Consider the following 27,770-nt stretch of genomic DNA (forward strand, 5'->3'; position numbering starts at 1 on the left):
GGTGTGTTGGGTGTCATCGGCCGTCCTGGCTGCCCAGCGTCCGAACCCCCCCCCCCCGACTGGGTGAGCCTTTGTGCCGCTCCCACTCTGAGGCCAGAACAGTCCAGATGCTTGTTCTCTCCGGCCTGGCGAGGAGGGGCAGGCACGTGGCCTGGGCTCAGCCAGTCAGAGGCTTCCACCGGGGACTTTGCCTGGAGTGTGTCACAAAGAGCAGGGACAGTTTGGAATTCCTACTGGCAGTGGGGCGGCGGCCGGCACCCAGAGCCCAGCTGCGGCCTCCAAGCCGGGTCCTCCGACCTTCCCCTCGACCCCGCAGCCCGGGTACCTCTGCAGCACGGCCCTCTCCTGCCTGCCCGGCCCCGGCGGGCGTCTTTTATTGTGGTCCAGAGGCCTGTTGCTGGGCGTTTAGGTGGTTTCCAGTTTTTCTTTCCTACAAACAGGCTGAGATGAGAACGCTTGTCCCTCCTCCCCGTGCACACGCACAAGGATTTCCGGAGGAAAGGTTCTCGCTCCGCCCTTCCTGCTTCCCAGCCGCCTCCTCCCAGCGTCCACAAGCTGCTGCCCCTCAGGCTCCACGCCCAGCCCGGGGGTGGGTCGCGTCAGAGACCCCACCCACCCAAAGGCGGTCCAGCCCGGTCCAGCCCTGTGCTTGCGCCTCGGTTCCCCATGGGACGTGACCCCTCGACCCCACTTTAGAACTAACTGCTCCAGGCAAGGACGCCTGCTTGCTGTCACCCAGCCCACCCGCTAGTCCCGAGCTTCACGAGGACAGGGGCGCTGTCTGCCTCATTCTCTGTCCCCAGAGCCCGGCACACCCGCTGTCAAACAGGGTGGACTCAACAACACTCTGCGCAAACAAACAAACGTGGGAACTGCGATAGGATTTTAATGATCTCAGGCCGGTGACAATGGAGGCTGGTGGCTGAAAGGGGACGGGGGAAGCCTGGCGTGGGCTTTGCTGCTTCCCGACCTAGACACCAGTGGGCAGGGGGAGAACTAGGAACTAGTGGAGAACGCTAGCCGAAACCTTCCAGTAATTTCTTTAAGCTCAGGGAGATCGGGGAAGCAGGGGGACATCTGGTGGCCGGTTGTCGAAGGTGGCTACAGAGAGGAAGGAGGCAGGGGAGGGGCGGCCCTCGGCACTGCCCGGGGTGTGCCTGGCCGAGTCCCTACCACGCAGCGTTGTCCGCGCCCGTGGAGTTGGTCAGGTAGAAGGGGCGGATGACTGCCCGGAAGCTGCTGAAGGACCCCGTCGGGCAGGGGAAGAGGGAAGCGCTCCTGGAACCGTTGTTCTCCAGGGCACTGGGGATCGTGGCCTTGGGGCCCTCGAAATCGGCGACGTCTGCCACGAAGCGCCCTTCACAGAGCACCAGGGCTTTGTTCTCGTAGCCGATGGTGGGATCTGAGTAGCCGGACCTGGTCAGGCCCAGGGCGGGGAGCTCGCCCGAGGTGCACGAGAACCCGTAGTTCCAGCAGCTCTGCACGGTGGGGAGGTAGGCCAGGGACCAGGAGACGCTCTTGGCCTGGAACAGGAAGCTGGGGTGGGGTGGGGTCTGGAAGGACTGGTAGGGGTAATACCTGTAGCTGGAGGAGGCGCGGCTGTAAACTGCGCCGTAAGAATAAGCGAACGGAAGCGCTCGTGCGTTCTGGGAATCGGCCGTCACAGAGGCGCTCCAGGTGGGCGAGGTGTAAATCCGGGGCTTGTACGTGTCCTCGGAGAGGTTCAGGCCTCTGTACTGGGCCAGCAGCTGGAAGGGCACGGTGTGGAACTCCAGGGCCTGCAGAATCTTCCTCTGGAACAGGGCCTCGTGAGCCCTATACAGGGACAGGTTGAACTGCAGCTCAAAGAGGTCCTCGGGCCGCATCATCGGGAAGCGGATCACCTCGATCAAGCCTTCCACGTCCCCGCGGGAGGCGCGCTGCTCCCAGCTCCAGGCGTCCAGGGCCTTGAGCAGGGCCAGCTCGCTGGGCACAGCCAGCTCGCTCTTGGGGAGCAGCACCTGGAGCAGGGCTGTGGGGACGCTGGGCCAGGCCTCGGCCTGCGTCAGGGCCTCGAAGTTCCAGGCCAGGAACCGCACGCAGAGCTCCTCCAGCAGGGGGTCCCTGGTGGCCAGTGCATAGGCGTAGAGGTCCAGGGGTGTCCGGAAAGAGGGGTCCTGGGGCAGGAGGCTGGCAAAGAGGCTGGCACAGTATTCCTGCAGCTGCGTGGCCCCGTAGGCAGACGCCAGCTTGTGGAAGCACTTGACCGACGACAGGGAGATGTCGATCCTCCGGGAGTAGAAGTACCTGGGCAGGGAGAGGGAGAGCTGATGTCTGCCCCCAGGTCGGCAGGGACGGCAGGGGCGCCCGGGCTCCCGCCGAGCATCGCCGTGCGTCTGAGCGTGAGTGTGCCCACGAGTTGTGAGGAGCCTGTGCAATGTGTGTGCACATGCGTGTGCATGAGTGCAGGCGTGCACGTGCGTGTCTTGCTGTGACCGGGGCCCTCGCCCCTTACTTGGTGGGTTGTGCTTTTGAAGAGGGGAGGAGGGCGGAGCCCCTGGGGGCACGGCATGGAGCTGTACCCACACCCCCACCCCGCGGACCAGGACGGTCACCTGAGGAAGTCTCTGACCACAGGCGTGCACTCGGCGTCCACGCTCATGACGACTTTGCTGCCCGGCTCCTGCCACAGGGCCTGGGCCTCGGGGTTGGAGGCCAGGATCAGGGTGTGGGCACAGAGGTCCAGCACCTCCTCCTCCTGCACCTGCACCTGGAGGGACAGGTCACAGCCGTGCTGGCTGTCGAAGATCTGGCCGAGCGCGGCGGAGAGCTCCCTGGAGAGGTCGAGGGTGTGTCTGCTTCTGGTTTCTGGGAAGGGGCAGAGGGACATGTGCCTCGTTAGGTGGCCGGGGCTCTGTCGCTCGCTCGCCCTGGCTCTGGACACCCGTGTTGCCCTCTGGTCAGTGTCTTCATCTCAAATCACAGGGTCAGTGCCTGCCTCAACTGCTCAAACGGCTCCTGGGAAGATGAGGCACAGGACAGACCCTGAGGCCCCCGCCCACCGTGGGGACCAAGAGTGGCCGGGGCCCTGACCAGCCTCTCCCTCTCTCCTCTCCCCCACATTCGGGGGCACCTGGGTGGGGGTTTAGGGTGCTGACCTCCAGGGCCCCAACCTTTCAACCACCAACCAACCAACCAGCATAGACGTTACCCTTCTACAGCCAAACCGCCTGCCTGGTTCGATGGCCTGACAAGTTAGGGTCCCACGGCAACCCAACTTTAGAACTCTGGGGATCCCTGAGCAGCCTCCTGTGATGCACAAGGCCTGAGAAGTCATGGGAGGCTTCCTGGCACGGGGGACAGGGGGATGTACCTCCTCCCCGCTCAAAGCATAACTGGAAACTAAACCCCTTCGGTTCCTCCTTTGCCCCAGTAGGTCTGCAGCCCCTGACTCCCCTCGGCCTGACTCTTGGGCCTCCCAACTCTAGGCTCGGCCTTTGCTCCTCCTGCCACGGCTGCCCTGCCAGAGGCCGCCTTTGCCCTGAGCCATGGCCCCTCGGCAATGTGAGTCCTCCCCTCCAGCCAGGTCCGTCCCGGGTGGGCTCGGGCTCCCTACTCCTGTGCTCTAGGGTCCCCAAGTGCAGAGGGAGCTGGGCAGGGAGTGCCCCAGGCCTGCGTGCCAGCCCAGAGGAGCCACAGCTGGTGGTGAGGGCAGGAAGGACGACTGTACACTCAGACGCGGGGACTCAAACCCACATCAGCCTGGCTGCCCTCGGCATGCGGGTGGGCGAGGGGAGAGGCGGGCTGGGGGCTGCCCGTGGCCAGGCCTTCCCGCCGCAGGAAGTGCTTGAAGCCTGGCCCCGTGCTGCTGGTGCTGTGTGGAGTGTCGCAGAGCCAGAGCCAAGAGAAGCCAGGCAAGCCCCGGATGCGGACATCACACCTATCTGGGACGGGGCTTGCCGCCCGACAGCGGCTCCTGGGAGCGTTTCCGAGGCAGCTCCAGCAAAGGCTGGGTGGGGAGCTCGGGACCCGTGGCTGTGAGCCAGGGGCTGTCGGACTTCCGGGCCCCTCCATGCGGAGTCGGGGGGTGGCGCCCTGAACCCCGGCTTACACAGGTGTGTGCTTCACGTGGGGGGCATGCTGGGAGGGGCGGGGGTTCCACAGGACCCAGGGCACGTCGGGGCTCAGGGAGGCGTGGCCCCGCTCACCGTTGGTGCACACCACGCCGGCGTCCCTCTCGTGCCTGCAGTTGCTCTTCAGCCAGCCCAGGGATTTGCAGTCGGCCAGCGAGGGCTCCGTCCCCGTGCACTCGACCTCATCCAACATGACCGGGCCCGTCCCTGTCGGCACAGCAGAGGTCAGGGGCCGGGGCTGCGCGGGGAAGGCCCTGCCACCAGGGCCACTCCTCTCAGAGACATGGAAAGAGCAATGACAGTCACCGCACAGGAACGGGGCGTCAGAGCAGGGAAAACCACCAGCCACCCTGCGGTCCCCTCCCGGGCACGTCCGTCCGTGTGCAGGTCTCTCGCCAGGTCTAACCGCGGGGACCCTCGCGTGTGGGTTTGGATTTATTGCTGCAACGTCGCGCCATAAACTCGGCCTCATTCTTACGAGGTCTAACGGCTGCCTCAGAGACAGCAAACTCGTAGACCACAGTTCGTGCAACCACCCCCACTGCGGAATATTTGGATCATTTCTCTTTTTCTCAGAATCACAGCCCCTGTGTCAGTGGAAATCTTCCTGCAAACAGATTTCTCTTTTGAGGGAAAATGTTTCAAGAAGATAAATTCCCCTGAGTGGCGTTTCTGGGCCGGAGGGAACAAGAACGCAGCGAAGCCCAAGCAAGCGCCCGCTGTCGCCCGTTCCAGCGAAGCTTCACTCGTGTCCTCGAAAACGCTGCTCATGCTAAGTCAGTAGGAGTCCAGTGTGCACGTCTTTGTCGCCTGTCCCGTCATTAGCCCCCACCGAGAGCCGGCTGTGCGTCGGGATGGGGACGCAGGCCCTACCTTGCCCAAAGGCGGCTCTGCCCAGAGCCTCGGTGGCGTTCTCGAACCCCAGGGCCCGGCACACGACGCTGGCGTCGGTCAGGTCCCACAAGTTGTCACACACGGTGCCCCACTGGCCTCTGTAGAAGATCTCCACGCGGCCCTGGTTGGCGGCGCCCCCATCGGCCAGCCGCATGTCGCCGTCGTTCACGCCTGCGGGCAGAGGTGGGCAAGGACCGGGCTGGGCCACAGCTGCACGGCCCGCACTGCCAGGGTCGTGTGCCGAGCTGGTGGCAGTAAAGTTCTCCCCAGCTAGGGGTGACCTGACGAGCTTGTTTTCCAGCTCTTTGACGTCCCACTGCCCTTCCGTGTGGGGGCCACTCACCGGGAGGAGTGGAACGCACATGCGGCCCCGCCCGGGCAGAGCTCCCCTCTCCCTGGCTGGGAGGTCTGAGCCCTTCCGCACAGATGGAGAAGAGGCAGAAGGAGGCCTCGGTTCTCCAGCACCTGACCGTAGAGGGGCAGGAGGCCCATGATGAGCCCACCTGTCTGGGGCTTGGAGGTGCTGGCCCCCAGAAACACAGGCAGAATACTCCCAGCTAGGGAAGGGCGTTCCTGCCCCACACGAGTTCTGGGACGTGGCCCCTAACACCCCGTCCCTGCTGGTGCTGGCAGGGTCGGGCAGGAGCCGGTGCCTGCTTCCAGGGCCATCCATGACAACGGGCAACCCTCGGCTGTGGGTACCCCCGGCTTCGGTGAGGTCACCAGGACGAGCAAGGCTTCCGTGGGGTCGCGGTGTGCAGAGCACAAGGAAAGGCTCCTGGGACCCTGTGGAAGCTGCTGACCTCACGACACCCCAGCGACTGGCTGGTTTGGTCAGCCCCTCTGGTTCCCACTGGCTGGAGTGGAAAACTCCTTGGCATCCTCTCCGTAACCTGCATCTCACCTGAGCCCAGGTGAGCCCTGCTCCCCGCTAGGACCTACAAGCCACCACCACTTGGGCTACCCAGGGCTTCGAGTGGGAGAGAAGACCCGCTAATCCCCGGCACCCAGGCGCCGGGCGGAACATCTCGACTGTCCGCAAGGAGAGCGTTGGCCCCAGACCACGGTGCAGCGGTCACACTTGCTTCTGGCCTTTCCCAGTGGCTCGACTCACCTTGAGTCCCTGCGACCAGCAGCCACATCCAGAAGAGCCGTGGGAGGGCCATGGCCTTGCCTGGAAGCTCGGGTCCTACAGCGGAAGGAAGCGGCAGAGTGAGACACCGGTGTGCAGCAGCCCCAGGACCAGGGACTGGTTTGCCATCGTCCTTCAGTCCGACTTGTGGACGGCCCACCGTGTGGCGGGCGGGTCCCTCTCCTGCAGAGCCGACTACGTCGCAGGTGAGTGTGATGACACCACGGACGTGGAGGCCCTGGTGCCACGGGTGCCCCCAGCAGGGGCCCTCACCTGGTCTGCAGGGTGGTCCTCAAAGGATGAGCGAGACTTGGCCAGAGGAGGGATGGCCGGGTGTCTCCTGGAAGAGGAGCCCAGAGGCGAGTGAGCCGCTCTCAGAAACCAGGACTGGGTGGGGCAAAGACGAGTCTACGGCTTAGAGAGTAGACGGGAAGGGACCCGTCAGGAGGACACCGAGCCCAGGCCAGGGGTGACAGAAGGCGGGAGCTCTGGGGAGCTCCGGAGTACAGAAGGGGGCAGTGGAGAGAAGGGGTCAGGTCTCTGTGCCCCGGGGGACATGACTGAGACCCAAGCTCCTGGAAGAGTGGGGGGGTGAGGCGTGGACTTGAAGTGTCTCCAAGACATCAAGGCTCAGAGGACCCAGGTCTCCGGCTTTTGGCCTGGCATTCTTGCCTCTATGTAATTTTTTTTTTTTTAATTTTTTAAATTTAAGAGGCAGGGTCTTGCTCTGTCTCTCGGGCTAGAGTGAGGTGGTGGCATCATCATAGCTCACTGCAGCCTCCAACTCCCAGGCTCAAGCGATCCTCCTGCCTCAGCCTCCTGAGTAGTTGGTTACAGGCATGTGCCACCACGATGGGCTAATTTATTTTTTTCAGTAGATACTACATTGCCCAGGATGGTCTCCAACTCCTGGCCTCAAGCGACCCTCCTGTCCCAGCCTCCCAGGGATCACAGGCGTGAGGCACCGCGCCAGCCTCTGTGTAATCCTCGACACTCACTCTTCATCTTCACCCGCAGTGACCACCGCCTCCCCTGCTCCTGCCCCTGCTGCCTGCGTGGAGAGTCCTGGGACACCTGGCACCACTGCCTGCATCCAGCAAGCGGGGACTGGCAGCTGGTGGTGCTGCCGTGACCCCGGCTACAAGTCAGGACCTGGTGACCTAGAGATGGCATGCTTGTCCCTTGCTGCTAAGAGGGGGGCCCTGTGGATGGCAGCAATGGTGTCCCCCAGAGCTTGTTGGGAATGTGAGTAGTGGCCTCGCCCCAGTCCCTCTGCATCGGGACCTGCACGGACGAGACCCCTTGCCAGGACAGCTCACACACCAGCTGGAGGCTCCCTGTAGCCCCTGAGAACCCCTTGCTGACACCCACTTGCCAAGTGCACGAGCTGAAGCCCAGAGAGGCAAACTGACTCCAAGCCACAGCTGGGGGGCCCACTTCTCGCTGCACCCATCTCAGTAGATGGCTGAAGGGGCCAGGATGACCAACCGTCCCGTGTGCCAGGACTGTGCTGGCTTTAGCGCTGTAAGTCCCATGTCCTGGGAAACCCCCCAGTCCCAAGCACACAGGGATGGCTGCTCACCTCTCTGCTGTAACCGCCAGGTTTGCTCACCCTGGGACGAGAACTCAGGGCCTTGGCAAAGTGGCCAACCAAGCACCCGGTGCACGGCATGCAAGTGCTGCTGTCCTTTGGGCGGCGGCTCTTTGTTTTTGCCTGATTCCCTCATATGGGACGCTGGGACAAGGCTGCCTGTGTTGGCCTATATGGTACCCTTGCACAAACTGGACAAAGGTGCTCTTCCTGGGGGCGGGCGCATGCCTGGGCCAGAAGGCACAGACCTGAGAGAGGGCCAGGGGCCAAATCCAACCGATGCGCCCCTTAGGCTGGTGTCCTTGTGCAGTGAGCAACCTGCCCAGCTGTACACAGAGGCCCTGTGGCTCTGGGAGCAGCAGTGACGATTTCTGGGCTCTGGAGCACTGGGTCCCCAGCTCCAGGCCTAGGGAGGGAGGGGGTGCCCACCTGAGAGCAAGAGGCAGGGGCTTACCTGAGGGAGGCAGCTGTCGATGGCTGTCCTGCAGGCTCCTACCTTCCTGCTGCAGGGGCCCTCTGTGGACCAGTCTCACAACCCAGGAAACCCTCCCCGCGTGGGCTGCGACCAGACTGATCCCAGGAAATGCTTCAGGAACAGTCTAGTTTCGATTTCTAGAAACCAGCTGACGTAGATTTCTCCCAGGGTTGGCTGCTGAAAACGCTCCCGGTACCCCTCCTCCTCCTCCTCCTCCGCTCTGCCCGTGGGGATCTGGCTTGGCAGCGGCCCAAGGCAGCAGGAAGACTGGGCCTGGCCGAAGTCCAGGGGCTGACATTTGGGGGCGAGGGGGGAGGGGTGGGGACAGCGGGAGGAAGCAGAAGCTCTGTGGCCAGACAGCCTGCACCGGCGGTGTGACCGTGACTCCCACGAAGCCCTCAGCCCTGTCCGCCCTTCTCCAAGCACTTGCCATGCTGACGGCATGCGCCGTCCCCCCGACGGCACGGAGGGCCCGAGACGCAGGCCTGCAGCCAGCCAGGGCTCAGCCACACCCCACTGGTGGCGCCTGGCTCCAGAGCCTGTGCTGTCACCTCTGGACTACGCTCTCCACCCTCTCCTAACGTCTGGGCTTGCTCTCCTGGTGTCTCTCCCACAGTGGGGCAGGGGACACAAATGGCTCAGTCCAGCTCACACCCATTCCTTTTCCTCCCACAGAAAGGCAGCGCCTCAACTTCCCCTTGGGGAGCACCCCTCTCTCACTCCCGGCCGTGTGGCTCCCAGAGGGCCCCAGGCCTGGCCGTCCGAGCCCTGCAGACCCCGTGGCCACGCAGAAGGCGGCAGGGAGGAGCCACGAACCGGGCGGCCCAGCGAGAGCCGGCTACGGGCCGCGGCTGCTGGCGCCCGTGGGGCAGAGCAGAGAGGCCGAGTGATGCCGCGGCCTGAGCTCCCGGCCCGGCTGGCCTAAGTCGTGGTCAAGCCTTGGGCTTCACAGCTCCGTGAGGCGACCAACGTCCTCTCGGGCCTGTCACTTGCATCCTGAGGTTTGGGACGAGGCTATTCCCTTGGAACGTGCCGGGTCTCTCTGACCACCGGTTCTCAGCCGGGCCCAGGCCCCGAAATCACGGTCTCCGACGGGGCGGGCGGTCCCGCTGGGTGGAAGCTCTGGTTCGCCGGCAGCTTCGAGTCCGAGAGAGCAAGCCCGGAGGTCAGACAGTCAGACTACTTCCCCCAATCCAGTCCCCTCCAGAGGACCTGTGAGGACTCCAGGGCAGAAGCAGCTGGAAAAAACGGGCATAGGAGTCGGGGGAGCTCGAAGACCCGCTGAGATTAAGGGCCGTGGTGCCAGCCGGCACAGAAACACCAGCGTCATCACTTATCGTCTCGGTTATTCTTGCCCAAGTAAGTGGCCAGCACAGGACAGGAACACGCCTTTGAGGAGTGTCGTCGAAATGTTTAAAAACCCAAGATGCTGACCCTTTAGCCCCAGCGCCCGGCAAAGCCCTGCGTGCCCTGGCGCGGGAAATGTAAGATCCGGAGGCCTCGTCTTGGGGTCAGAAGGATCGCTTGAGCCCAGGAGTTTGAGGTTGCTGTGAGCTAGGCTGACGCCACGGCACTCACTCTAGCCTGGGCAACACAGTGAGACTCTGTCTCAAAAAAAAAAAAATCGGCTTTACTGAGATATAATTTACCTACGATAGAATGCATCGAGTTTATGAGTTTTGGCAAATGCATACAGATGGTACCGTGACCACCATCATAACACAGAATAATTTCAGCACTCCCAAAAGTTCGCTTCTGCCCCCTGCAGTCGACCCCCAGGTGGCTCCTCACCACGGCATTACCTCTGCTGGAACGTCATCTAAGCGGGGTCACGCGGGGTGTGACATTTTGTGTCTGGCTTCTTATACTTTGCTCGACGCTTCTGAGAGTCAGCACGTTGTTCCAAAATGGGTAACTGGTCCTGTCTTTGCTGAGTGGGAGCCCACAGAGCACGTTCCGCATCTGTGCACGGGTGGACGCTGGGGCCACCCCACGTTTTACTACTAACGTTATGCACGGAGCTGTTAGGAACACTTGAAGCAAGAGTTTCCATATCTTTTGCTCAAACGCCTAGGAGCGGGATTACTGGGTCAGATGAAAGATGTATGTTAATTTTTTAAGAAACTGCCCAACTGCTTTCCACAGTTGCCGAACCATTCACATGCCTCCCAGCAACGTGTGCGTGTCCCAGTGGCCTCGTCCTCACCAGGACGTCAGTCATTTCAGTCTCATCCAGTCCAGTAGGCACGCAGTGGAAAGCCGCGTGGTGATAATGACCGACGACGTTAGGGACCTTCCGTGTGCTCATCGGTCACTCGTATATCCTCTCTGGTGACGTGTCTGTTCAAATCCGATGCGCATTTTTAAACTGGGCTGTTAGCTGTACACGTTCTTTATGTATTCTGTCCCTTCGGCAGATACGATTCACAGTTTTTTTGGATGGAAAGCTCGCCTTCTCATTTTCTTAGCGGCGTCTCCTGAAGAACAAAGGTTTTGAATTTGGATGAAGCTCAACTTGTCACTCTTTCGGTGTCGGATCTATGAAGCCTTTGCTTCACCCAGAGTCACAAGGTTTCCTCCTATGTCTTCTTCTAGGAGTTTTGTGGTTTTAGCTCTTACATTTGGGTCTTTGATCTTTTGAGTTAATTTTGCGTATGGTGGGAGGTAAGGGTTGCAGAATAGATTGTCCCGACACCACCGTGGAAGGACAATCTTTTGGATTTCAGGCCAATCGCCCTGGCACTTGTGTCAAAAGCCGATTGGCCGCGTACGCACGGTCTATTTCCGGACCCTCTTCTGCCTCACTGACCTACGTCTGTTTTTCGCATGGCCACGGCACACCGCTTTGGTTACTTATAGCTTCATATTAACTCTTGAAGTCAGTGTAAGTCCTTTGACTTTGCTTTTCCTTTTTTAAATCGAGTCTTCAGACCCATGAAGACAGTAAATCGTTTCATTTATTCAGGTCTTTGATTTTTTTCATCAGTGTTTTGTAGTCTGAGCATGTAGACCTTGCGAATATTTTCTTAGATTGATATCTAGCATTTCATCTTTTTGGTGCTATTAGAAATGATGCCGTTTAAAAATTTTTAAATTTGTAATGGCTATAATTGTGGCTATAATAGAAATAAAGTTAATTTTTGTGTGTGGACCTTGTATCCTGCCATATTGCTAAACTCAACTATGAGTTCTACTAAGTTAGTTTTTGAAGATTTCTTAGGCTTTTCTACCTAGTAGACCTTGTCACTGGCAAATAAAGGCAGTTTTATTCTTTTCCAATCTGAACGACTTTCCTTTTCCTTGTCCGATTGCACCAGTAGGGTGGTAAATAAAAGCGATGAGAGCGGTGCCAGGTTCCCAGGTTTGGCGAATGTTCATGTTTACGTGAAATGCTGTCGCTGGAGGAAGCCGCAGGAAGGCTGCCCCTACCCTGCAGCCGTCTCCCATCCGCGGTTTCCACTTCCATGGGTTCAGTCACCTGCAGGCAACTAAGTGGAAAATTCCAGAAATAAACAATGTGTACACTTTAACTCCACCCCTTCATCACAAGAGGGGTAAGCACAGCACAGCACCACATTTAGAGACGAGCCCCACTCACATAACTTTTATTACAGTATATTGTTATGATCGTTCTATTTCTTATTATTGCTGATCTCTCTCTGTGCCCAATTTATAAATTAAATGTTCCCACAGGTACATACATATGGGGCAAAATACAGACACAGGGTACAGGGTTGGGAACTACCCCCAGGTGCAGGCGTCTGCTGGGGTCTCGGAGCGCATCCTCCGCAGGTAAGGGGCAGCTCCTGCTCTTTGGCAACTCAGGTGTGGTTTACGATTATTTCAAAATAAAAACTGCTGGGGAAGAAAGTGAAAGCAGACGTTCTTGCCTTTTCCTTTAGGGGGAAAACATTTAGTCTCTGACCATGAAGGATGATCTCAGCTGTGGCTTTCTCACAGCCTCTCACGAGGTCAAGGAAGTTCCTTTTATTCCCAGTTTGCTGAGAGGCTTTTCGGTTTTTTGTGCTTTCTGTTTTGGCTGTTGGATTGGGTGAATGGGTGCTGGATTCTCTCAAATCCTTTTTCTGTAGCTTTTGAGATTATCTTGTTTTTTTCCCCTTTTAGTCTTAATATGATGAATGTCATTGGTTGATATCAGAATATTCAACTAACCCTGAGTTCTTAGATAAACTACACGTTATCATGTATAGTATTTTGAGTTTTAATTATTGCTGGATTCAAGTTGTTAGTTTTTGCTAAGGATTTTCGCATCTATGTTCATGAGGGATATGGTCTGTATTTTTCTTTTTTTGTAATATATTTGTCTGGTTTTTGTATCGGGGAAGAGGTGTCCTCATAAAATGAGTTGAGAAGTGTTTCCAACTCCCAGAATCACGGAAGATTTTGTGTTGGCTTGGTATTCTTTCCTAAACATCCGGTATAATTCGTCAGTGAAGCCACCTTGGCCTGGAATTTTCTTTGTGTGAAGGTCTTTTATTTTTGCTTTATTTAAACATTTTAATAATTTTATTAAGGTATTAACATTTACCAATTTAAAATGCACAGCACCACAAGACTAACATTTGGAATGAAAGGAACTCAATCTCATGTTTTTCGCCCAGTTTGGAGATGCTCTGGGGGCGTCTTCCTTCCACGGAGGAACTGCTGGACACGAGTGCCGAGTGGGCACGAGCCACTCCCCCGAGGTCGCTGCGATCACGGCTTCCCCAAGAGCTGGTCAAGCCCTCACTTGCAGCTCCTTCCCCTGTGCACGTGGCTTTTCCTGGAATCGTCCTCCCGGGACCCTGGCCAAGGACCCCCGGTCCTCCCTGCTTCTCAGTGGGGACAGTCTCCAGATCTGGCCTTGAGGCCCTACGGTATTCGTCCTCCAGCTGTCTTCCCTGCCTGCTGTATGGGTCAGGCTCCCGGCGGGAAGCAGACGCACCCCAAAATTAGGACCGCCTACGGAGGCTTCAGGGACAGGACAGCTTACAAGGGGTGGGGGGGGTGGGAGTTCAGACATCCAAGGGACAGTGTGGCGTCTGGAGCTGCTGCCGCTGCAGGTGTCACACTCCCAGGGCAGAAGGGACAAGGCGTGGGCAGGCAGCTCTGTGGGAGGGCGCTCAGGACCCCTCAGAGGGACCCGGAGCAGGCAGGGAAGGGGAGCGGGTCTGAAGGGACAAAAGGCCGGCGTGGCGGTGCCTCTGTGACACCACTCTCCCGGTTTCCTCCATCTCCGGTTGAGACCTCTCCTTTAGACCCCCGCCTGCCTCCCTGGTGCGCCCGAGGCTTCAGCGCTGGGACTTCTGCGTGTCCTTTGGAACCACGTCATCCGGATCCGTCAGACACACTAAGGACGCTGGGTCAGCCCAGACCTGTCTCCTGAGCGCCTCCTCTCCAAACCTCCAGACGTCTCCGCGGGCCACAGCAGAACGGGTAACCCAGCGCTATCCACGCCTCACGTGATTCTCTCGGACCCTCGCGCACGATTCACTATTCACCACGGCCCCACGTAGCAGCTCCGCGATTATCTTCCCGTTACAGATGAGGGCATCGAAGCACAGGAAGGTTAGAGAATTTGTCTGAGGACAAACCGCTGGGAAGGGACAGAGCCAGGACCAGACACTGCATTCCTCCCCGCTGTGCTCTGGCTCCTGCAGCCTCTTCAGACTGTGGGGCAAGCTGGACCGGAGGACACAGTTTTCAAGAGGCCGCCCTAGTCAGCGAAGGTGCCCGTCCCCTGGACTCCCGTGGGCGTCGGGCATGGGAGTCACCTGTATCACCTCCTTTCGCTCACTCTTTGCTGTGCTCCGTGACAGATGCCTCCCAGCCAGGGCTGTTCATGGTCCCCCACCCGCATGCACTCCCTAGGGTGGCGCCCCCTCAAACAGCCAACACAGGCCAGGGCACAAGAGGACTCAGGTTCCCCTCACACACTTTATTGTTCACAAAACAGATGGACCCAGGCGGAAGGAACACAACCCTTATGCTCACAGTATCGAATACAGGGGGGGAAAGGCCAGCTTCCAGTATTTGCAAACCGTCGGCTGTGAAAATGCTGCTTCCACACCTGGACTCTGGCTCAGCTGCTGACGTCAACACATCCAGCCTTCCCGGGTTCCTATTTTTGAAATGACACAGGCGGAGCATCCTGGACGGTTGTGGAGGAGGCGGGTCAGAGAGCCCCGCCAGGCACAGGTAGGACACACCTGGGTCTTCCGGGCTATGCCGGGGAAGAGGCAAGTTCTTGAGAAACGTGTCACTACCAGTAACCTGCCTTTGCTTCCTCTGCTACTTGTTCTGTAACGGGAGAAAAATGCAGCGCGAGGGGGTCCCTCCTGGCGCCCTCCTCGAGGCTGTTAGTTTCAAAGGGGACGGGTCTGGGAGGACGGGCACAGGCCGCCTGCCCCCGCGGGAGTCGGTGAGGTAGCTGCTGTGGGAGGAGCACCACGACCTCTCTGCTTGGGCCGTGCCTGTCTCCGTCCCTACCCCGCCCTCACCCTGGAGCAGCCAGAGAGACGGCAGGGACCAAGGGCCAGCCAGAGCCCGCAAGAAGGGTTTTCACGGAGGAGAGTGTGCAAAACTCCCCCGGGAAGCGGAGAAATAAAGACAACGGAAGAAACCCCAGATAGTGACAGGCGTCACTCACAACCTCCAGAGAAGAGGAGCCCGAGGGTCCGGCCGACTGCAGGCGGGTCAGACACTGGGCTCCCTCTCAAGCCAGGGGTGAAAAATTCAAGTCTTAAGTCCTGAGAAGCATGACGATTTCTGATAGTTACTAGAAAAAGGCAACGTTTTCTTTATCTTTGTACCTGTTGGCCAAGAACTCAGAAACATTTATACACTTGCTTTGCCAACTGTAACTGCTCTGTTATGATCTCTGCTGCTGGGACTAGATGCGTTAACTACAGGACTTCGCTGTGTGTGATAAGATTTGGCAAAAGGAAATTGCTTTAATTAAAATAGGCTAATAATTAAAACGTCAAAGTGCTACACAGCCACAGAATTTTCCTGAAGGGAGAAAACAGACATTGGTGTATGAAGTGGGGGACGTCTCACACGGGGCTTGGGAACTGACAGATGGGCTGGGCTTGCGTCCTTCCCCGTGGCGGCTGTGTCCAGACGTGCCCCCAGGGCCCTGCCGCTCACACAGCCCTGTCTTGCCTGCAGTGCAGACACGCTCTTCCCCACGGATCTGCAGGTGGGACAGCATGCCCGAGCCCACAAAGTGGGAAGAAAGGGGGTGGCCTGGGAGTTCCCAGCAGGCAGGTCCAGCTCACCCTCACTGTGTTCCGAAGGGAGGGGGTACAGTGCTTGACACATAGCAGGAGCTCCTGGAATTTTATTGAACAAAAGAACTAATGGGAAGAAAAGAAAGGGAGGTCCTATGGAGAAGGAAGGGCGGGGCCAAATTCCAAAGGCCGCCGATCAAACGCCTGCAATGATGGATCTTACCACCAGGTGGCAGCGCAGAGCCGCACCATAGCCGCGCACCCGGGACAGCACGGCGGGTCCGGGACCCAGCCTGGGACTGAAGCCCTGACTTTGGACATCTCTAAGCCAGGCACACACCTCATAGTTCCAAAAAGAAACAGTGCAGTTCTCGTTTTTATAAAATTTGAGTGCTGATGTAGCTTAAAGCTGTCCGCCCCTCAGCCTCGGTCAACGTCTTTAGTTTTAAAATTTAAATAAATTCTATTCCTTCATACTTCACACTCCCAATCTTGGTCTCTGGCAGGAGGAAGCGGCCATCAAGCGTGAAGGCCATGATGTAGGTGGCGATTTTGCCGCTGTCCTCTTCGGACTTGAGGGCCACGATGATCTGGTCGTCGGTGTTGGGGATGAACTTGAAGGACGAGAAGCCGTGCGTGGGCACCACCTCCCCCACGTGGCTGACGGAGATGTCGCTGAAGTCCGGGGCGGCGCTCAGGAGGAGGTTGGCGCCCTTGCGCTCGTCGCCCTTCTCGCTGTAGCGCTCGTGGCTGGCCCGGCGCGGAAGGAAGAACCAGCGCTGCAGCGTGTCGCTCCAGCAGGCGGACTCGTGGATGAGGTAGCCTGGGGACACAGGACAGACCCACGGGTCACCAGGCATGCGGCGGGGTTGGGGACGGTGCCAGGCACTGTGGAGCACGAGGCTCCGTCAGCCCACAGTGGCCTCCCTGTCCCCAGCGCCCCAGGCTCCCCGGCTGACTTTGCTCCCAGTCACCAGGGCAGCAAGGCCCAGGCAAGCCTGACACGGGGAGCGACTCCCCCACAGCCCGCGGCCCGCCTCCCCACGCCGGCTCCCCCGGAGCTGCCAGCGAGCCACGCCAGGGCAGCCATGACACACGTTTCCCTGGTGCTAACGAAGGGCAGGGAAGGGAGAAAGAGCCCGGGGACGCGCAACGGCACAGACTCGCGAGCGGGACTCGCGGGAAGAGTGAGCGTGGGGGCTGCTCTGAGGCTGGAGGAGGCGCCGCTCCTTCCCCTCGCGGGATGGGAAGATGCCTGCGGACCAGGTTACCGCCCTGTCACGGCCTCCTGAGCTGCGAGCCGTCAGGCCCCTCGCTGCGAACCACGACTCTCAGGAGAAGAGGAGGACGGCCGGAGCACCGTGGCCCCCCCATGGTACGGGTAGGACATCCCGGGCAGGGCTCCGAGCCAGAACTCGCTGGAGCCGACCTGGGGCTGCGGCTAGGGACGGCGGGAGGTGGGCTGTCGGGCAGGTCGGGGAGGAACGAGAAGACCCCCGGCCTGAGGGGAGCCACCGTCAGGCGGCCGCCATCATCCAGGGCAAGCACCTTCCCAGGGACCTCACCTGGCGGCCGGATCCCAGCGGCGGCCCTCAGGGCGTTGTAGCTGGACACCCAGTTCTCGTGGTCCACGCCGCCTCTGTGGCCCACCACCTTCACCCACTCCGGGTTCTCGTTCACCACGTCCCCCGTGGGGGTGGTCCACTCCTTGCCCAGGCCGCCCACGTACAGATGCTCGTCCTTCACAGCCAGCCACTCGGCCTTGAAGCCTGGCCAACGAGAGCAGAGGGCGCCTGGGACCACGCGCCTGGCTCCCGCCGGGCTGGGGCGGCGCGGGCCCAGCAAGACCAGGGAGCCTCACTGGCGGTCACGCGGGGGCAGGCGAGCCTGCACCGGGCCCCTCCCTTTCCCCCCCTGAGCACATCCTGCTCCACCCTCCCCTCAGCCCCAAAAGGCCGAGCCGACCCCCAGAGCCCTGCCCTCAAGCTGTAACCCTCAACTTCAAGATTATTCTCAAATGCCAAAAAAGTTTACAAAGTGACAGCTCTGAAGTGCTTGTCCCAGGAGAACGTGTCCTGCCCTGGCGGCCACACCTGGCGTCTCACCGAGGGGCCGACAATGCCAGCGGCCGCAGCAGGCTGAGAGGGGCTCTGTGTTGGGGCTCCCAGTCTTCACGTCAATGATTTGCTTAGAAGCTATTATTTATTCTCTTCAACTGATTTACTTAAGCCTAATTTTGAAGGCTGCCACGCAGCTCAGGCTGTGAGGGAACTTTTGCAGTTCCAGCATGTTCTCAGCTGTCCCTGCACCCGTGTTCTGACGTAGGCTTGCTTCCCCAGGCTCCGCAAGCTTCTTGTCCCCTGAGGCGCTGGAGCTGCACCGCGCTCCCCCCCGCCAGGTGGCAGCAGCTTCTCTGCAGGTGGCTCTGCTGGGAACTGCTGGATTCTGGTGGCCCCCGCGACATCACCAGTGTCCTGAGCCACGTCTGCTACAAGATGCTCTCCATTTACGGGGTCGTCTGCCCCTCGGTGACCTGCCCGCGGGCCAGTCCCACAGGCTCCCTTATTCCACTTTCTTCCCCATCCAGGTGGAAGAACAGAACATGAGACAGGAAGCGGGTGACCAACGTGTTCTCCAATACCTCGGCTGAGACGCTCCCTGCCTGCTGCCGCGGCCTCGCGCCAACACTGAGGATCTTATCACCAGGGGAGGGTGGGGGTGCTGCCACGGGGCCAGTCATTCAACGCGATTCCTCCTCTGACCATGGGAAGTGTGCGGTGGCGCTTAGCTTTCTGGGAGGCGCGGATTCACCACGGGGCACAATGGAGTCGTCTGTGACTCTTCTGCCAATGTCCCGCCCCTCCCCGTTTCGAGGCTCTGGGCCACGGCGGTTCCCGCTCCCTGCCCTGTGGGGGCAGTGACTCCTTCCTGGTGAACAACGGGCTGAGGGCAGGCTTGACAACAGGGCGTCACTGCCGCTCGCGCACGCCCTCCTTCCGCCGCGTTTCAGAGAGGGAGGGCTGGGCAGCAGGCGCCTACCTTTTTATTAATAATGAACTGAAATCAAAGTCTTGCTTCAAAACGAGAACAATCTGACACCGCGGCTTTCAAGGCAAGGCGCCTGGTGGGTGTAATCCCAGCATGATCCTGAGACACCTCTGTGATGTAAAAAGGGACACGCTCCTAGAGGCAGTCAGAGCAGCAGTGGACGCAGCCCTAGAACTTATCCCAGAAAGATTCCCCACTTCTCTGGCAGGCCTGTGGTCACAGCCTGCACTTCTAGAAACTGCTCTAGTGTGAAGCGGCGGAGGCTTTCGCTCCCAGCTTGGGGTGGGTCAGAGCTGGAGGCAGAGGCCCGTCCCGACGTCCCTGCCTTCCGGGTGTGTGGATTCTTTACGGCACGCGTGCACACGCCACTTTTCAACCGCAAACCAACCAGCAGCCAGCCGGCCCCAGACGCCCCCACTCCCGACCCCAGTGAGACCCGGGCGCGGAGGACGCCCTCGTGCCTCCCCGCCTCGGTGAGACCCGGGTGCAGAGAGCCCAGCCCCTTTACCTTTCTCCACCGTCCCGTCGCCGTCGGAGAGGATCACCCAGGGCACGGCCTTGGTGCCTTCGATCTGGTAGACGACCCCTGTCCGGTCATCCACGGAGTAGAGTTTCCCATTGAAGACGATCAGATCCGAGAGCTCCATGCCCCTCCCCTTTTCCGCCAGGTGGGACTCCAGGACCCCGTGGTCTTTGTCCCATTCCACAGCCACTTTGTCCCCACTGTCTGACAGAGTCAGGTAGCCCTTTTTCAGGTAACTGAACCAGGTGTTCTCCTCTTGGGCCCGTGACTCTGTGTCCAGGTCCGCAATGACCGCAATTCGGTACCGAATCCCCCCCGGCGTCCTCTGGGGGGCAGACAGGGGGTAAGTGTCATTGTACCGGTCGGCAGGTGCCTGGCTGAGCCTCCAGTTGTGTGCGTTGTGGGTGGGGGGCCTGCCGGGGGATGGGCGGTGGGAGTAGAGCAGCCAGAGGACGGCGGCGCCCACAAAGGACGGCAGGATCACCCTCCAGCGGGGGCGGAAGCGGGGGTCCGCGGCCTTGGTCATGGACGCCAGCACAGGCAGGCCCCCCACGCTGATCCGGAGGGAGTGCATAGACTCATTCCATTCCAGGCGGTCGGAGGGCTGGACGGGCATCAGACTGAAGGTCAGGCGGGACCTGCACAGCCAGGGAGAGGACAGGTCAGCCACCCGGGAAGCACGGTCGCTTCTCAATTACTTAAACCGGCACGGTCCGAAGTGTGGCATCCAGAAGAAACAGTATTTCCACTACTTTGTGGCCATTATTACTTCCTCGGCTTTAATTAAACCCTGACTCTAGTATCTCAGTAACTCTAGAATCTCTCAGTATCTTTGTTTCAGCAAGACATGAAGTCTTTCTAGAACAAAATTATTCCACTTCCCCTGTCCCAGCTGGCAAGATAGAAAGCAAGCTAGTGAGAAAAAGGCCGGGCGCGGTGGCTCACGCCTGTGATCCCAGCATTCTGGGAGGCCGAGGCGGGAGGATCCCTTGAGCTCAGGAGTTCCAGACCAGCCTGAGCAAGAGTGAGACCCTGTCTTTACTAAAAATAGAAAAATTAGCCAGGCGTGGTGGCGCATGCCTGTAGTCCCAGCTACTCGGGAGGCTGAGGCAGGAGGATCACTTGAGCCCAGGAGTCTGAGGTTGCTGTGAGCTAGGATGACCCCACTGTACTCTAACTGGGGCGACATAGCAAGACCCTGTCTCTTAAATTAAAAAAAAAAAGCTAGTGAGAAAAAGTTTTGTGTAGGTTGGTGCTTTGCAATCTAAAGAGAGCAGAGCCAGAGAGTCAGAGTGCGAGAGGGATAGGGAGGAAGGTTGCAGGGGTGGGGTGGGATGGGGTAAAGGAGAGCACACAGATCTGTATTTTACTTAAATGCCTCCTCATCCAAGAAGCCCTCCCTGACTGCCCTGCTCCTGACATCACCCCCCATCCCTTCCTTGGCATTGGCCACCAGCTGCCATCATGTTGTACAGTTGTTAGCTTATTCCAGCTCCACCTCTATATCCCTGGCTGCTAGAACAGTGGCAAGCACAGAGCTACGAACGTTTATTAAGTGAATGAGTCTTCACTGCCTCCGGGTTAGGATCCTGTAGCATTTGCATATAAAACAGATCCAAACCAAATGAAAACACTTTTTGGTTTTTTTTTTGCTGTTGTTGTTGTTTTGGGCAGTATCTGTCCCCCAGCTCCTTTCTATTAATGCAAATGGCTGCAGGAACCAGAGTCCCAGTGGCTCTTGCTGGGAGCCCAGTGTGTCTGTGCTTCGGCTCCAAAGGACTGCTGGGCTCACCTCGGGCCTGGCTTGGCCCCAGGCCCCTCTCTGGCCACCCCCTCTGCCCGGCGTGGTGACTCGGCAGAGCCCAGGGTTGGGATGCCGGTGGTGGCCATGAACTGCAGCCCTTCACCCCCACCCCCCACTTCCCACGCACAGAGCATGATAGCTCAGTGTGGCCACAGGGGCGCCAGACCCATGTCCGTCCCACCGCAGTGGAGAGCCGTCTGTCTCCAGGCAGCTGCCAAGTGCCACACTGGGGCCCTGGGTGGCGGCTCCCGATTGCTTGGGAGCACCACTGGCAGAACGTCAGTCTCAGCTGCCGGCAGCTCTCAGCCAGCCGTTCAACTGCAACTCAACAAACCCCAGCCCGAGAAACTTCCCTTGCTGGACGGATGGAGCATTCCTGCCTCCTCTGCCTCCTCCTCTGCCTCCTCCTCCAGAAAAACAAGAAACATGTGACTTAATGGGCAGATGCTGTTTTCACTGCCAGGCAGCACCTGGGAAGGGTTTGGGGACTCCAGCGGCTCTGTGTGATCCTGGGGCCCCAAGTGTACCCCGATTCACACCTTTGCTAGTGTCCAGTGGCCACAGAGGCGCCGCCTCCCCACGCTGCTCAGCTCCGAGAAGATGCAAAAACAGGGCATCAGCTCCATGTGGAAGCCGGTGCCCTCCACGCCTCTGCTGGACAGTCTCAGGTTTTCCCCAGAGGGTCAGGTTCAGGGAGCAAGTGATTCGCACGCTGCTTGGAGAGGCCCGGGAGAAAATGCACGCTCCTCTGTGCTCGGCACTGTTCTAGGGGGCTGCAGCGACGGCACACGGGGCAGGCCTCCTGGGCAACGGCTGCCACTCGGGTGGTTATGGGCTGTCATGAGGCCTTCCAGCTGGGGCTCAAATCCCTGGCGCTGGCCGCTCCTCCCCGGCCACCCAGGTTTTGCCCTTCCCTGTCCCTTCTCCAGCCCCAAAGGCTTCCAAACCCCAGCCACGCCCAGGGCTCCTGGCATCTAATCTTCAGCCTGGACGCTGCTGACTCCGAGCTCTTAAATCCTACACTGTACTTCCCATTCCAAATTCCACCTGCACTTCTACCACACATCCCAACGGCACTGTTTCGGAATACAAGTCCTATTTCCCTCTTCCTGCAGGCCTACTTGCCCCCAAATCTGCCCTAAGGAATGGTGGTGACTGGCAGCCACCACTCACGTGGGTGCCCAAGTCAAAGCTCTCCTGGGAACCCCGAGAGGTGTACTTTCCTAGCGTTGTACTTTGACGAAGCTAGAAACCACCGCCACCAACACCGCGGAGTGGCCGATCCCGCCCTGTTCCTTTCCCGCGCCGACTGCACCATCGGGCCCGTCCGTGCGAAGCTGGGCCTCCTCTCCACGGCTCCGGCCATTTCCACAGCCACTTCTCACCTGAACCTGCCAACAGCCTCCCTCAGCCCCTCCCGACAATGCCCCGCCACCCAACAGCCAGCGCCACCTGCCACGGAGTGACGTGAGCACGACCCACATTCCGGCTTCAGGGGCTTCCCTGCTCCAGGGACAACACCCACCCCGCCCCCACAGCCCACCTCTCCTCTGCTTGCTGACCTGCCACCCAGGCCTCCTCCTGTGCCCTGACATCGACGGCCCCATGCTCCCTCCACCCGGGACATCCAGTACCTGTCCCCCCACCCCTGGCTGCGCTCATATCCTTGGGGCCTTTCTAGACCTCAGCTCTCCCTGCCTGCCACCCTCCCTCAGGGCTCCAGCTCCTTTTCTTCCCCTCCCCTCCCGTGACAGGTGATTACTTACGACCACTCCTCCTGGGGCAGGGATCTGCCACGGTGACAGCCGAGTACCTGGCTGACAGCCAGGCAGGAAGAAGCAACTCAGCACACATTTGCTGAAGGAACAGCAATGCCCTGGCGGGCCACTGACCCTCGTCAAGGGACCCTCAGCACTCTGCACCCTTGGGCCCCACCTTCGTCACACTGTGAATCCACAGCCCTGGACCAAGCCCTCGACGGTGGGGCTGCTCAGCAGCCACATCTGAGCACAGGGCCAGGAAGACGGTGCCGGCCGGCGTAGGCTGGGGTCAGGCATTGCGATGTGTCGTCCTCACCGGCCCCTGGAACCCTCCCACGCGTCCCTGTTCAACTCCCCCTGCATTCCAGAGTCACCACCCACACCTTTGCTGTCTTGTCCACTCTCCGGCCTGCCTGCTCCCAGCAGACCACTCCGTGGCCACCTTTAGCCTGCAGGGCCCCCAGGTGGAGCCCACGCCCACCCCCTCACTTGCTGCTGGGGGGCAGCCCCTCTAGCGGGAGCACCGTCTCCTCTCAGCACAAACACGCCTGCCTTCGGGTTCCTGCCTCACGTCTACAGAAGGTCCGAGTCTCCCACCTTGTCACCGTTTGACCTCCGGACTCTGCACTCTCGGGGACGCCGCGGGCACTTAGCTAGTGCTGAGGGAATGAAAACCCTTGCCCTGAGTCCCACGGCCCCGGCTTACCATCCTGGCAGGGCTTCTACACCCTCCTCCTCCCCCTCGGCTGCTGCACCGTGGCCTGGCTCTGCCCCGAGGAGCAGCCGACCCACAGGCCTGCACCTGCCCGCCCAGCCAGCAAGCACCTGCCACGTGTTATCTCGCAGCCTCTCAGCACCTGTCCCTCCCGGGGTCAGGGGTGCTCTCTGCTGGCCTCCTCAGTCCCTGGGGCTGGCTCCCTTCCCACAGCCCTGCCAGCTCAGTATCTCTCCCAGTGACCTCCAGGGCTCAATCTCTAGATGAAGACCCCACCCCACCCACGCCTTTCTAGCCTGACCCTTTCCCAGAATTCCAGGTTCGAATTCCAGGCCCAGTTCAGCCTGTGGGCCTCCCCACCCAATGCCCTGCAGCCTCCGCAAACAGGTTCCTGCTCAGGAACGCCAGATCCTGGCAAGGACACCCCAGTCCCCGCTGTCCCAACCCGCTCCCTCACTGGCTCGCTCATGCACCCCCTCCCAGTGTGGACTCAATCCCCACAGCCCTGCCCTAGGCCCGTCTCACCCCAAAGCCCCTAATGATCAAGACCCTACAGGTCCAGACCCCAGCTCTGCCATCTACCAGTCACGTGACCTCAGACAAGGCACTTCCCTTCTCTCAGCCTGTTTACGTCCCAGAGCCGTGCTGACCACCAGGTCCGATGCTGGGGGTAGAGTCCCGGCCTGGCCCCACTCCTTACTCTGCAAGCACCTGGCCCACCGCCGCAGGGTCAGCAAACGGCCGCCTGGGCCAAACCTGGGTCGCTGGAAGCCAGCTGGGCCCACGTGTTTGCGTCCTGAGCTGGCTGGTGCAACAGACCACGCAGCCAAAGGTCCCTTTACAGACCCCGGCTCCAGACCACCTCAAACCATCCTCCACGAAACTGACAGGACAAAGGACGAACCTGGGTCAAAACCCTTCAGTAGATTCCAGTGCTTTCCGGCCAAAGGGCAAACTCCGCGGCCTGCAGAGAAAGCCCCACTTAGTTTTCAGCCTGATCTCCCAGAGCGCTCTACCTGTGCGACGCTGGATTCTTTACAGTCCCATGTTCCATGTGTCCGACCTCTGCACATGGTGCCTCCCCGAGACGCTGCTCTCCGCTGACTTCATGGAACCATCTGGAAGCCCCTGGATGTGCCCCGACAGTCATGCTTCCACTGTCCCTCCCCCTCCTGCCCTTTGTCTAGGGTGAGGTGCCCCCCCTCCAGGCCTTCCCTCCGGGCAGAAGCTGACACTGGCCCCAAGGTATCCAGGCCCAAATCTCTGGAGCCTGGGAACACGACCTTATGTGGCAACGCAGACTGTGCAGTGGTGACCAAGGACCTCCAGGTGGGGAGGTGATCCAGGTGGGCCCTACCTGCACTCCTAAGTGTCTTCCCATAAAAGGGCGGTGGAGGGAGATTGGTGTAGACAGAAGAGAAGGCATGTGACCAGAAGCAGAGACTGCAGTGACCCAGCTGCAAGCCAAGGACTGCCTGGGGCCCCTAGAAGCTGGGAGAGGCAAGACAGGAGCCTTACCCCCCCTGCCCCCCAGCCCCCCAGCCTTCAGAGGGAGCGAGGCCCTGGGACACTTTGATTTGGGCCCAGCGATACTGATATCAGATCCAGTATCTACGAGCTATCGAATCTCTACAAGAGAACAAACGTGCTGCTTTATGGTGGTGACTTGTTACAGCAGCCCTAGGATGCGTACACCTGACTCAGTGTCCTCTGTGCCCCTCGGTGCCTGGGACCACACCATGCTGCAGTGGTCTGTCCAGCCTGCCTCCCGCTCCGCGCTGGGCTCCAGTAGGGAAGGGCGGCACCGCCGCCATGCTGAGTCCCGGGAGCCGACAGAGGGGCAGGCACGTGGGACTCAGTCACCTTTGGTTAAACAAGAGCACGACTGCTTTCAGTGACGAAACTGTCTGCCTTCCAGAAAGTTCCTTGAACTTCAGCACCAGAACCCCTTCCCTCGGCCCTCATCCCTCCTTTAGTACCCCAAGGAATTACTTTTATTTTGCAGAAAAGAAAGTTTCGAGTCAGGTGCCGCCTCAATCCTTTTCCACGACCCTGCAGGGGTTTATCACCTAAAACGGGCTGGGCTGCCGTGGTGCTTGCTGCCGGAGGCCTGCGCGGAGCAAGGCGGAGCAAGAGCTTGTACGTCCATTTAGGAGATTTTGTTTTGTTTTGTTTTTTGCCAGCCACGAACAACAGAAACGAACCAGTGAAGGGGAGAGACAAGACGGACAGTCGTTCCCAGAGGAAAGGGGCCTGTCTGAGGCTTCTCTCCTCCCCGGGGTCCCAAAGCTCTAGGCAGTTTAAGCGTTTGCTTTCTCGTGACAAGAAGCTGGTCAACCTCATCGCCTGCAGCGTGACGGTCTCATCTTCCACAGTCAGGCAAACGGGACCCGGGAGCTACAGGTCCTTCGGCGCGCCAGGCTCGCCTGTCCGGGCAGAACTGCAGACAACTCGTCTCTCCCAGGCTGAGAAACCCAGGGGCCCGCACCCCTGCAGCCGCCCTCTCTCCTGCAGGAGCCCACGCTTCGTGCACAACGTCCGTGGAAAGAGCAACCGCAAGGAGCCTGGAGCCTGAAAGGCTCTGAGTCCAATTTCCTCCTCCTCCCTTTCTTGTGAGCGGGTGTTGACAAAGTCTCACCGACACTCAGGCTTTCCGGTTTTTTAACAAAACAGGCCTGAAACAGGAAGGTGCAACTGTGGACACACACATCTCTGTCCCCACCACGGGACACTCCCAGATGGCAAGGGGAGCAGCAGGGAGTTAGGAAGCGTGCGTTTCCTCCGTGCTCTCCCAGGAGGCCGCTCCCTGAGCCCCTGACACTATCCCAGGAGCGAGCAGGTGCAGCTCCTCCAGCGCCAGGGCCGCCCAGGCCTGCCGGGCCCTTGGATATGGCCGGGCCAGGTGAAGAGGTCGGGGCAGCGACTCCCCACACTGCTCACAGCCAAGAGGATCTCCCCCTGCTTCCTGCAGGAATGGTACATGGCAGGTGGCAAAACAAACAGGTTTAACAGCCCCACCCCTCACCCCTGCAGAGGAGCTGCCAGCCTTTCCCTCCCCACGCCCAGAGAGCAGGCACACCTGCGAGTGCCCACTCTGCTCGGGCCGAAGTTCACTTCCTTGTTGGACAGTAAAGAGCAAAACCCGCTGACCTTTATAGACTCTTTGGCATGGCAAAGACAGAAGCCAAGGGCTCCAAAACACCAGAGCTAACAAACGCAGGGGGACATGTCTCATAGAAATGAACATTTACTCATGCCTGCTATGAGCCAGACTCCAACTTCTGCCTCTGTGCCCCACGTCCCCTTCAGTATTCTGCACTCAACAGGCATTAGCGACCGTTTGCCGAATCCACTTAAATATGGTTCAGGATAACTTAGTTGTCAGCTCTCTAATTTAAAGTTGACTACCCAAAAGGAGAATATTGGGATTTAATTTTTTAATCTTTTTTTGAGACAGAGTCTCGCTCTGTCATGTGGGCTGGAGTACAGAGCATCATCATAGTTCACTGCAGCTTCAAATTCCTTGGCTCAAGTGATCCTCCTGCCTCAGCCTCCCAAGTAGCTGGGACTATAGGCACCCGCCACCATGCCTGGCTAATTGTTCTATTTTTAGTAGAGCCGGGTCTGGTTCTTGCTCAGGCTGGTCTCAAATTCCTGGCCTCAAGCAATCCTCCTGCCTCTGCCTCCCAGAGCGCTGGGATTACAGGTGTGAGCCACCATGCCCGGCCAGTGTTGGTTTTTTATTGCTGCTGTAACTTGGATGGCTTAAACACCACCACCTTATCATCAGCTTATCTTATAGTCCTGTAGGACAGAAGCCTGACACTGGGCAGTGATCAAGGACTGCGTCCCCTTCTCCAGCTCCTGGGGGAAGAATCCACTGCTGGGCCTTTTCCAGCTGCCAGAGGCTGCCCACCTTCCTCCCCGGCAAGGCCAGCAGTGCTGTCTCTCTCTGCCATCGTTTCCCACTTGCTCTTCTGCCTCCCTCTTCTACCTGAGGGCCTGCGGTCCCACTGGGCTCCCTAGGAAACGCCAAGACAATCTCCCCATGTTAGGGGCGGCTGATTAGCGACCTTCATTCCCCTCTGCCACGGACTGCAGCACACTCACAGGTCCTGGGGGTTCACTGTGCCGACCCCAAGGAGGGAGACGAGGGAAGTGCCTCTGGCCTTTCCAAGGCCTGGGACCACCCACACGAAGGCTTGCCTATGGGTGGTGGTACAGCCTCGAACCTCTACAGTTTGCATTTATTGCACCACAGTAGGGCTATGTCTGCTTAATTTGTATTATCAGTGTTATACTTGGATGACTTTTAGCAAAAAAATCGCCCTCCCAGTTGAAAGTGATATTGCAAACAACACTACATATCACTGTGTCCTTTTCCAGAGTGCCTGAAAATAAGGGGACACGACTCCCCACCGACCCACATCAGAGCTCACCTCCACACACAGTGCAGTGCACGTGCAGGAAGGAGCCCAGCGTCT

The 27,770-nt window shown here is 59.3% G+C and overlaps 1 protein-coding gene across 4 annotated transcripts in view; it reads right to left on the bottom strand.

Annotated features, from left to right (window-relative positions):
* Positions 1 to 872: 872 nt before the first annotated feature.
* LOC105820755 (soluble calcium-activated nucleotidase 1) overlaps positions 873 to 27,770 on the bottom strand; it is a 41,887-nt gene continuing 14,989 nt past the window's right edge. Inside the window, exons 1-7 of one of the 4 annotated variants that reach the window (XM_012657327.1) lie at positions 8,184 to 8,313; positions 6,412 to 6,525; positions 6,121 to 6,195; positions 4,986 to 5,177; positions 4,188 to 4,319; positions 2,595 to 2,847; positions 873 to 2,286 (exon numbers count right to left, since the gene is read on the bottom strand). In XM_012657327.1, coding sequence (XP_012512781.1) covers positions 1,170 to 2,286; positions 2,595 to 2,847; positions 4,188 to 4,319; positions 4,986 to 5,177; positions 6,121 to 6,172 — 1,746 coding nt within the window. In that variant the 5' untranslated portion in view covers positions 6,173 to 6,195; positions 6,412 to 6,525; positions 8,184 to 8,313 and the 3' untranslated portion in view covers positions 873 to 1,169. Of the gene's footprint in view, positions 2,287 to 2,594; positions 2,848 to 4,187; positions 4,320 to 4,985; positions 5,178 to 6,120; positions 6,196 to 6,411; positions 6,526 to 8,183; positions 8,314 to 15,432; positions 16,260 to 17,001; positions 17,206 to 18,992; positions 19,646 to 27,770 lie in introns of those variants that run through there. The other 3 variants (XM_012657313.1, XM_012657321.1, XM_012657334.1) reach the window with 3 other exon arrangements.

Source organism: Propithecus coquereli, unplaced genomic scaffold, assembly GCF_000956105.1.
Source record: "Propithecus coquereli isolate 6110/MARCELLA unplaced genomic scaffold, Pcoq_1.0 Scaffold1143, whole genome shotgun sequence".
Classification (NCBI taxonomy): Eukaryota; Metazoa; Chordata; class Mammalia; order Primates; family Indriidae; genus Propithecus; species Propithecus coquereli.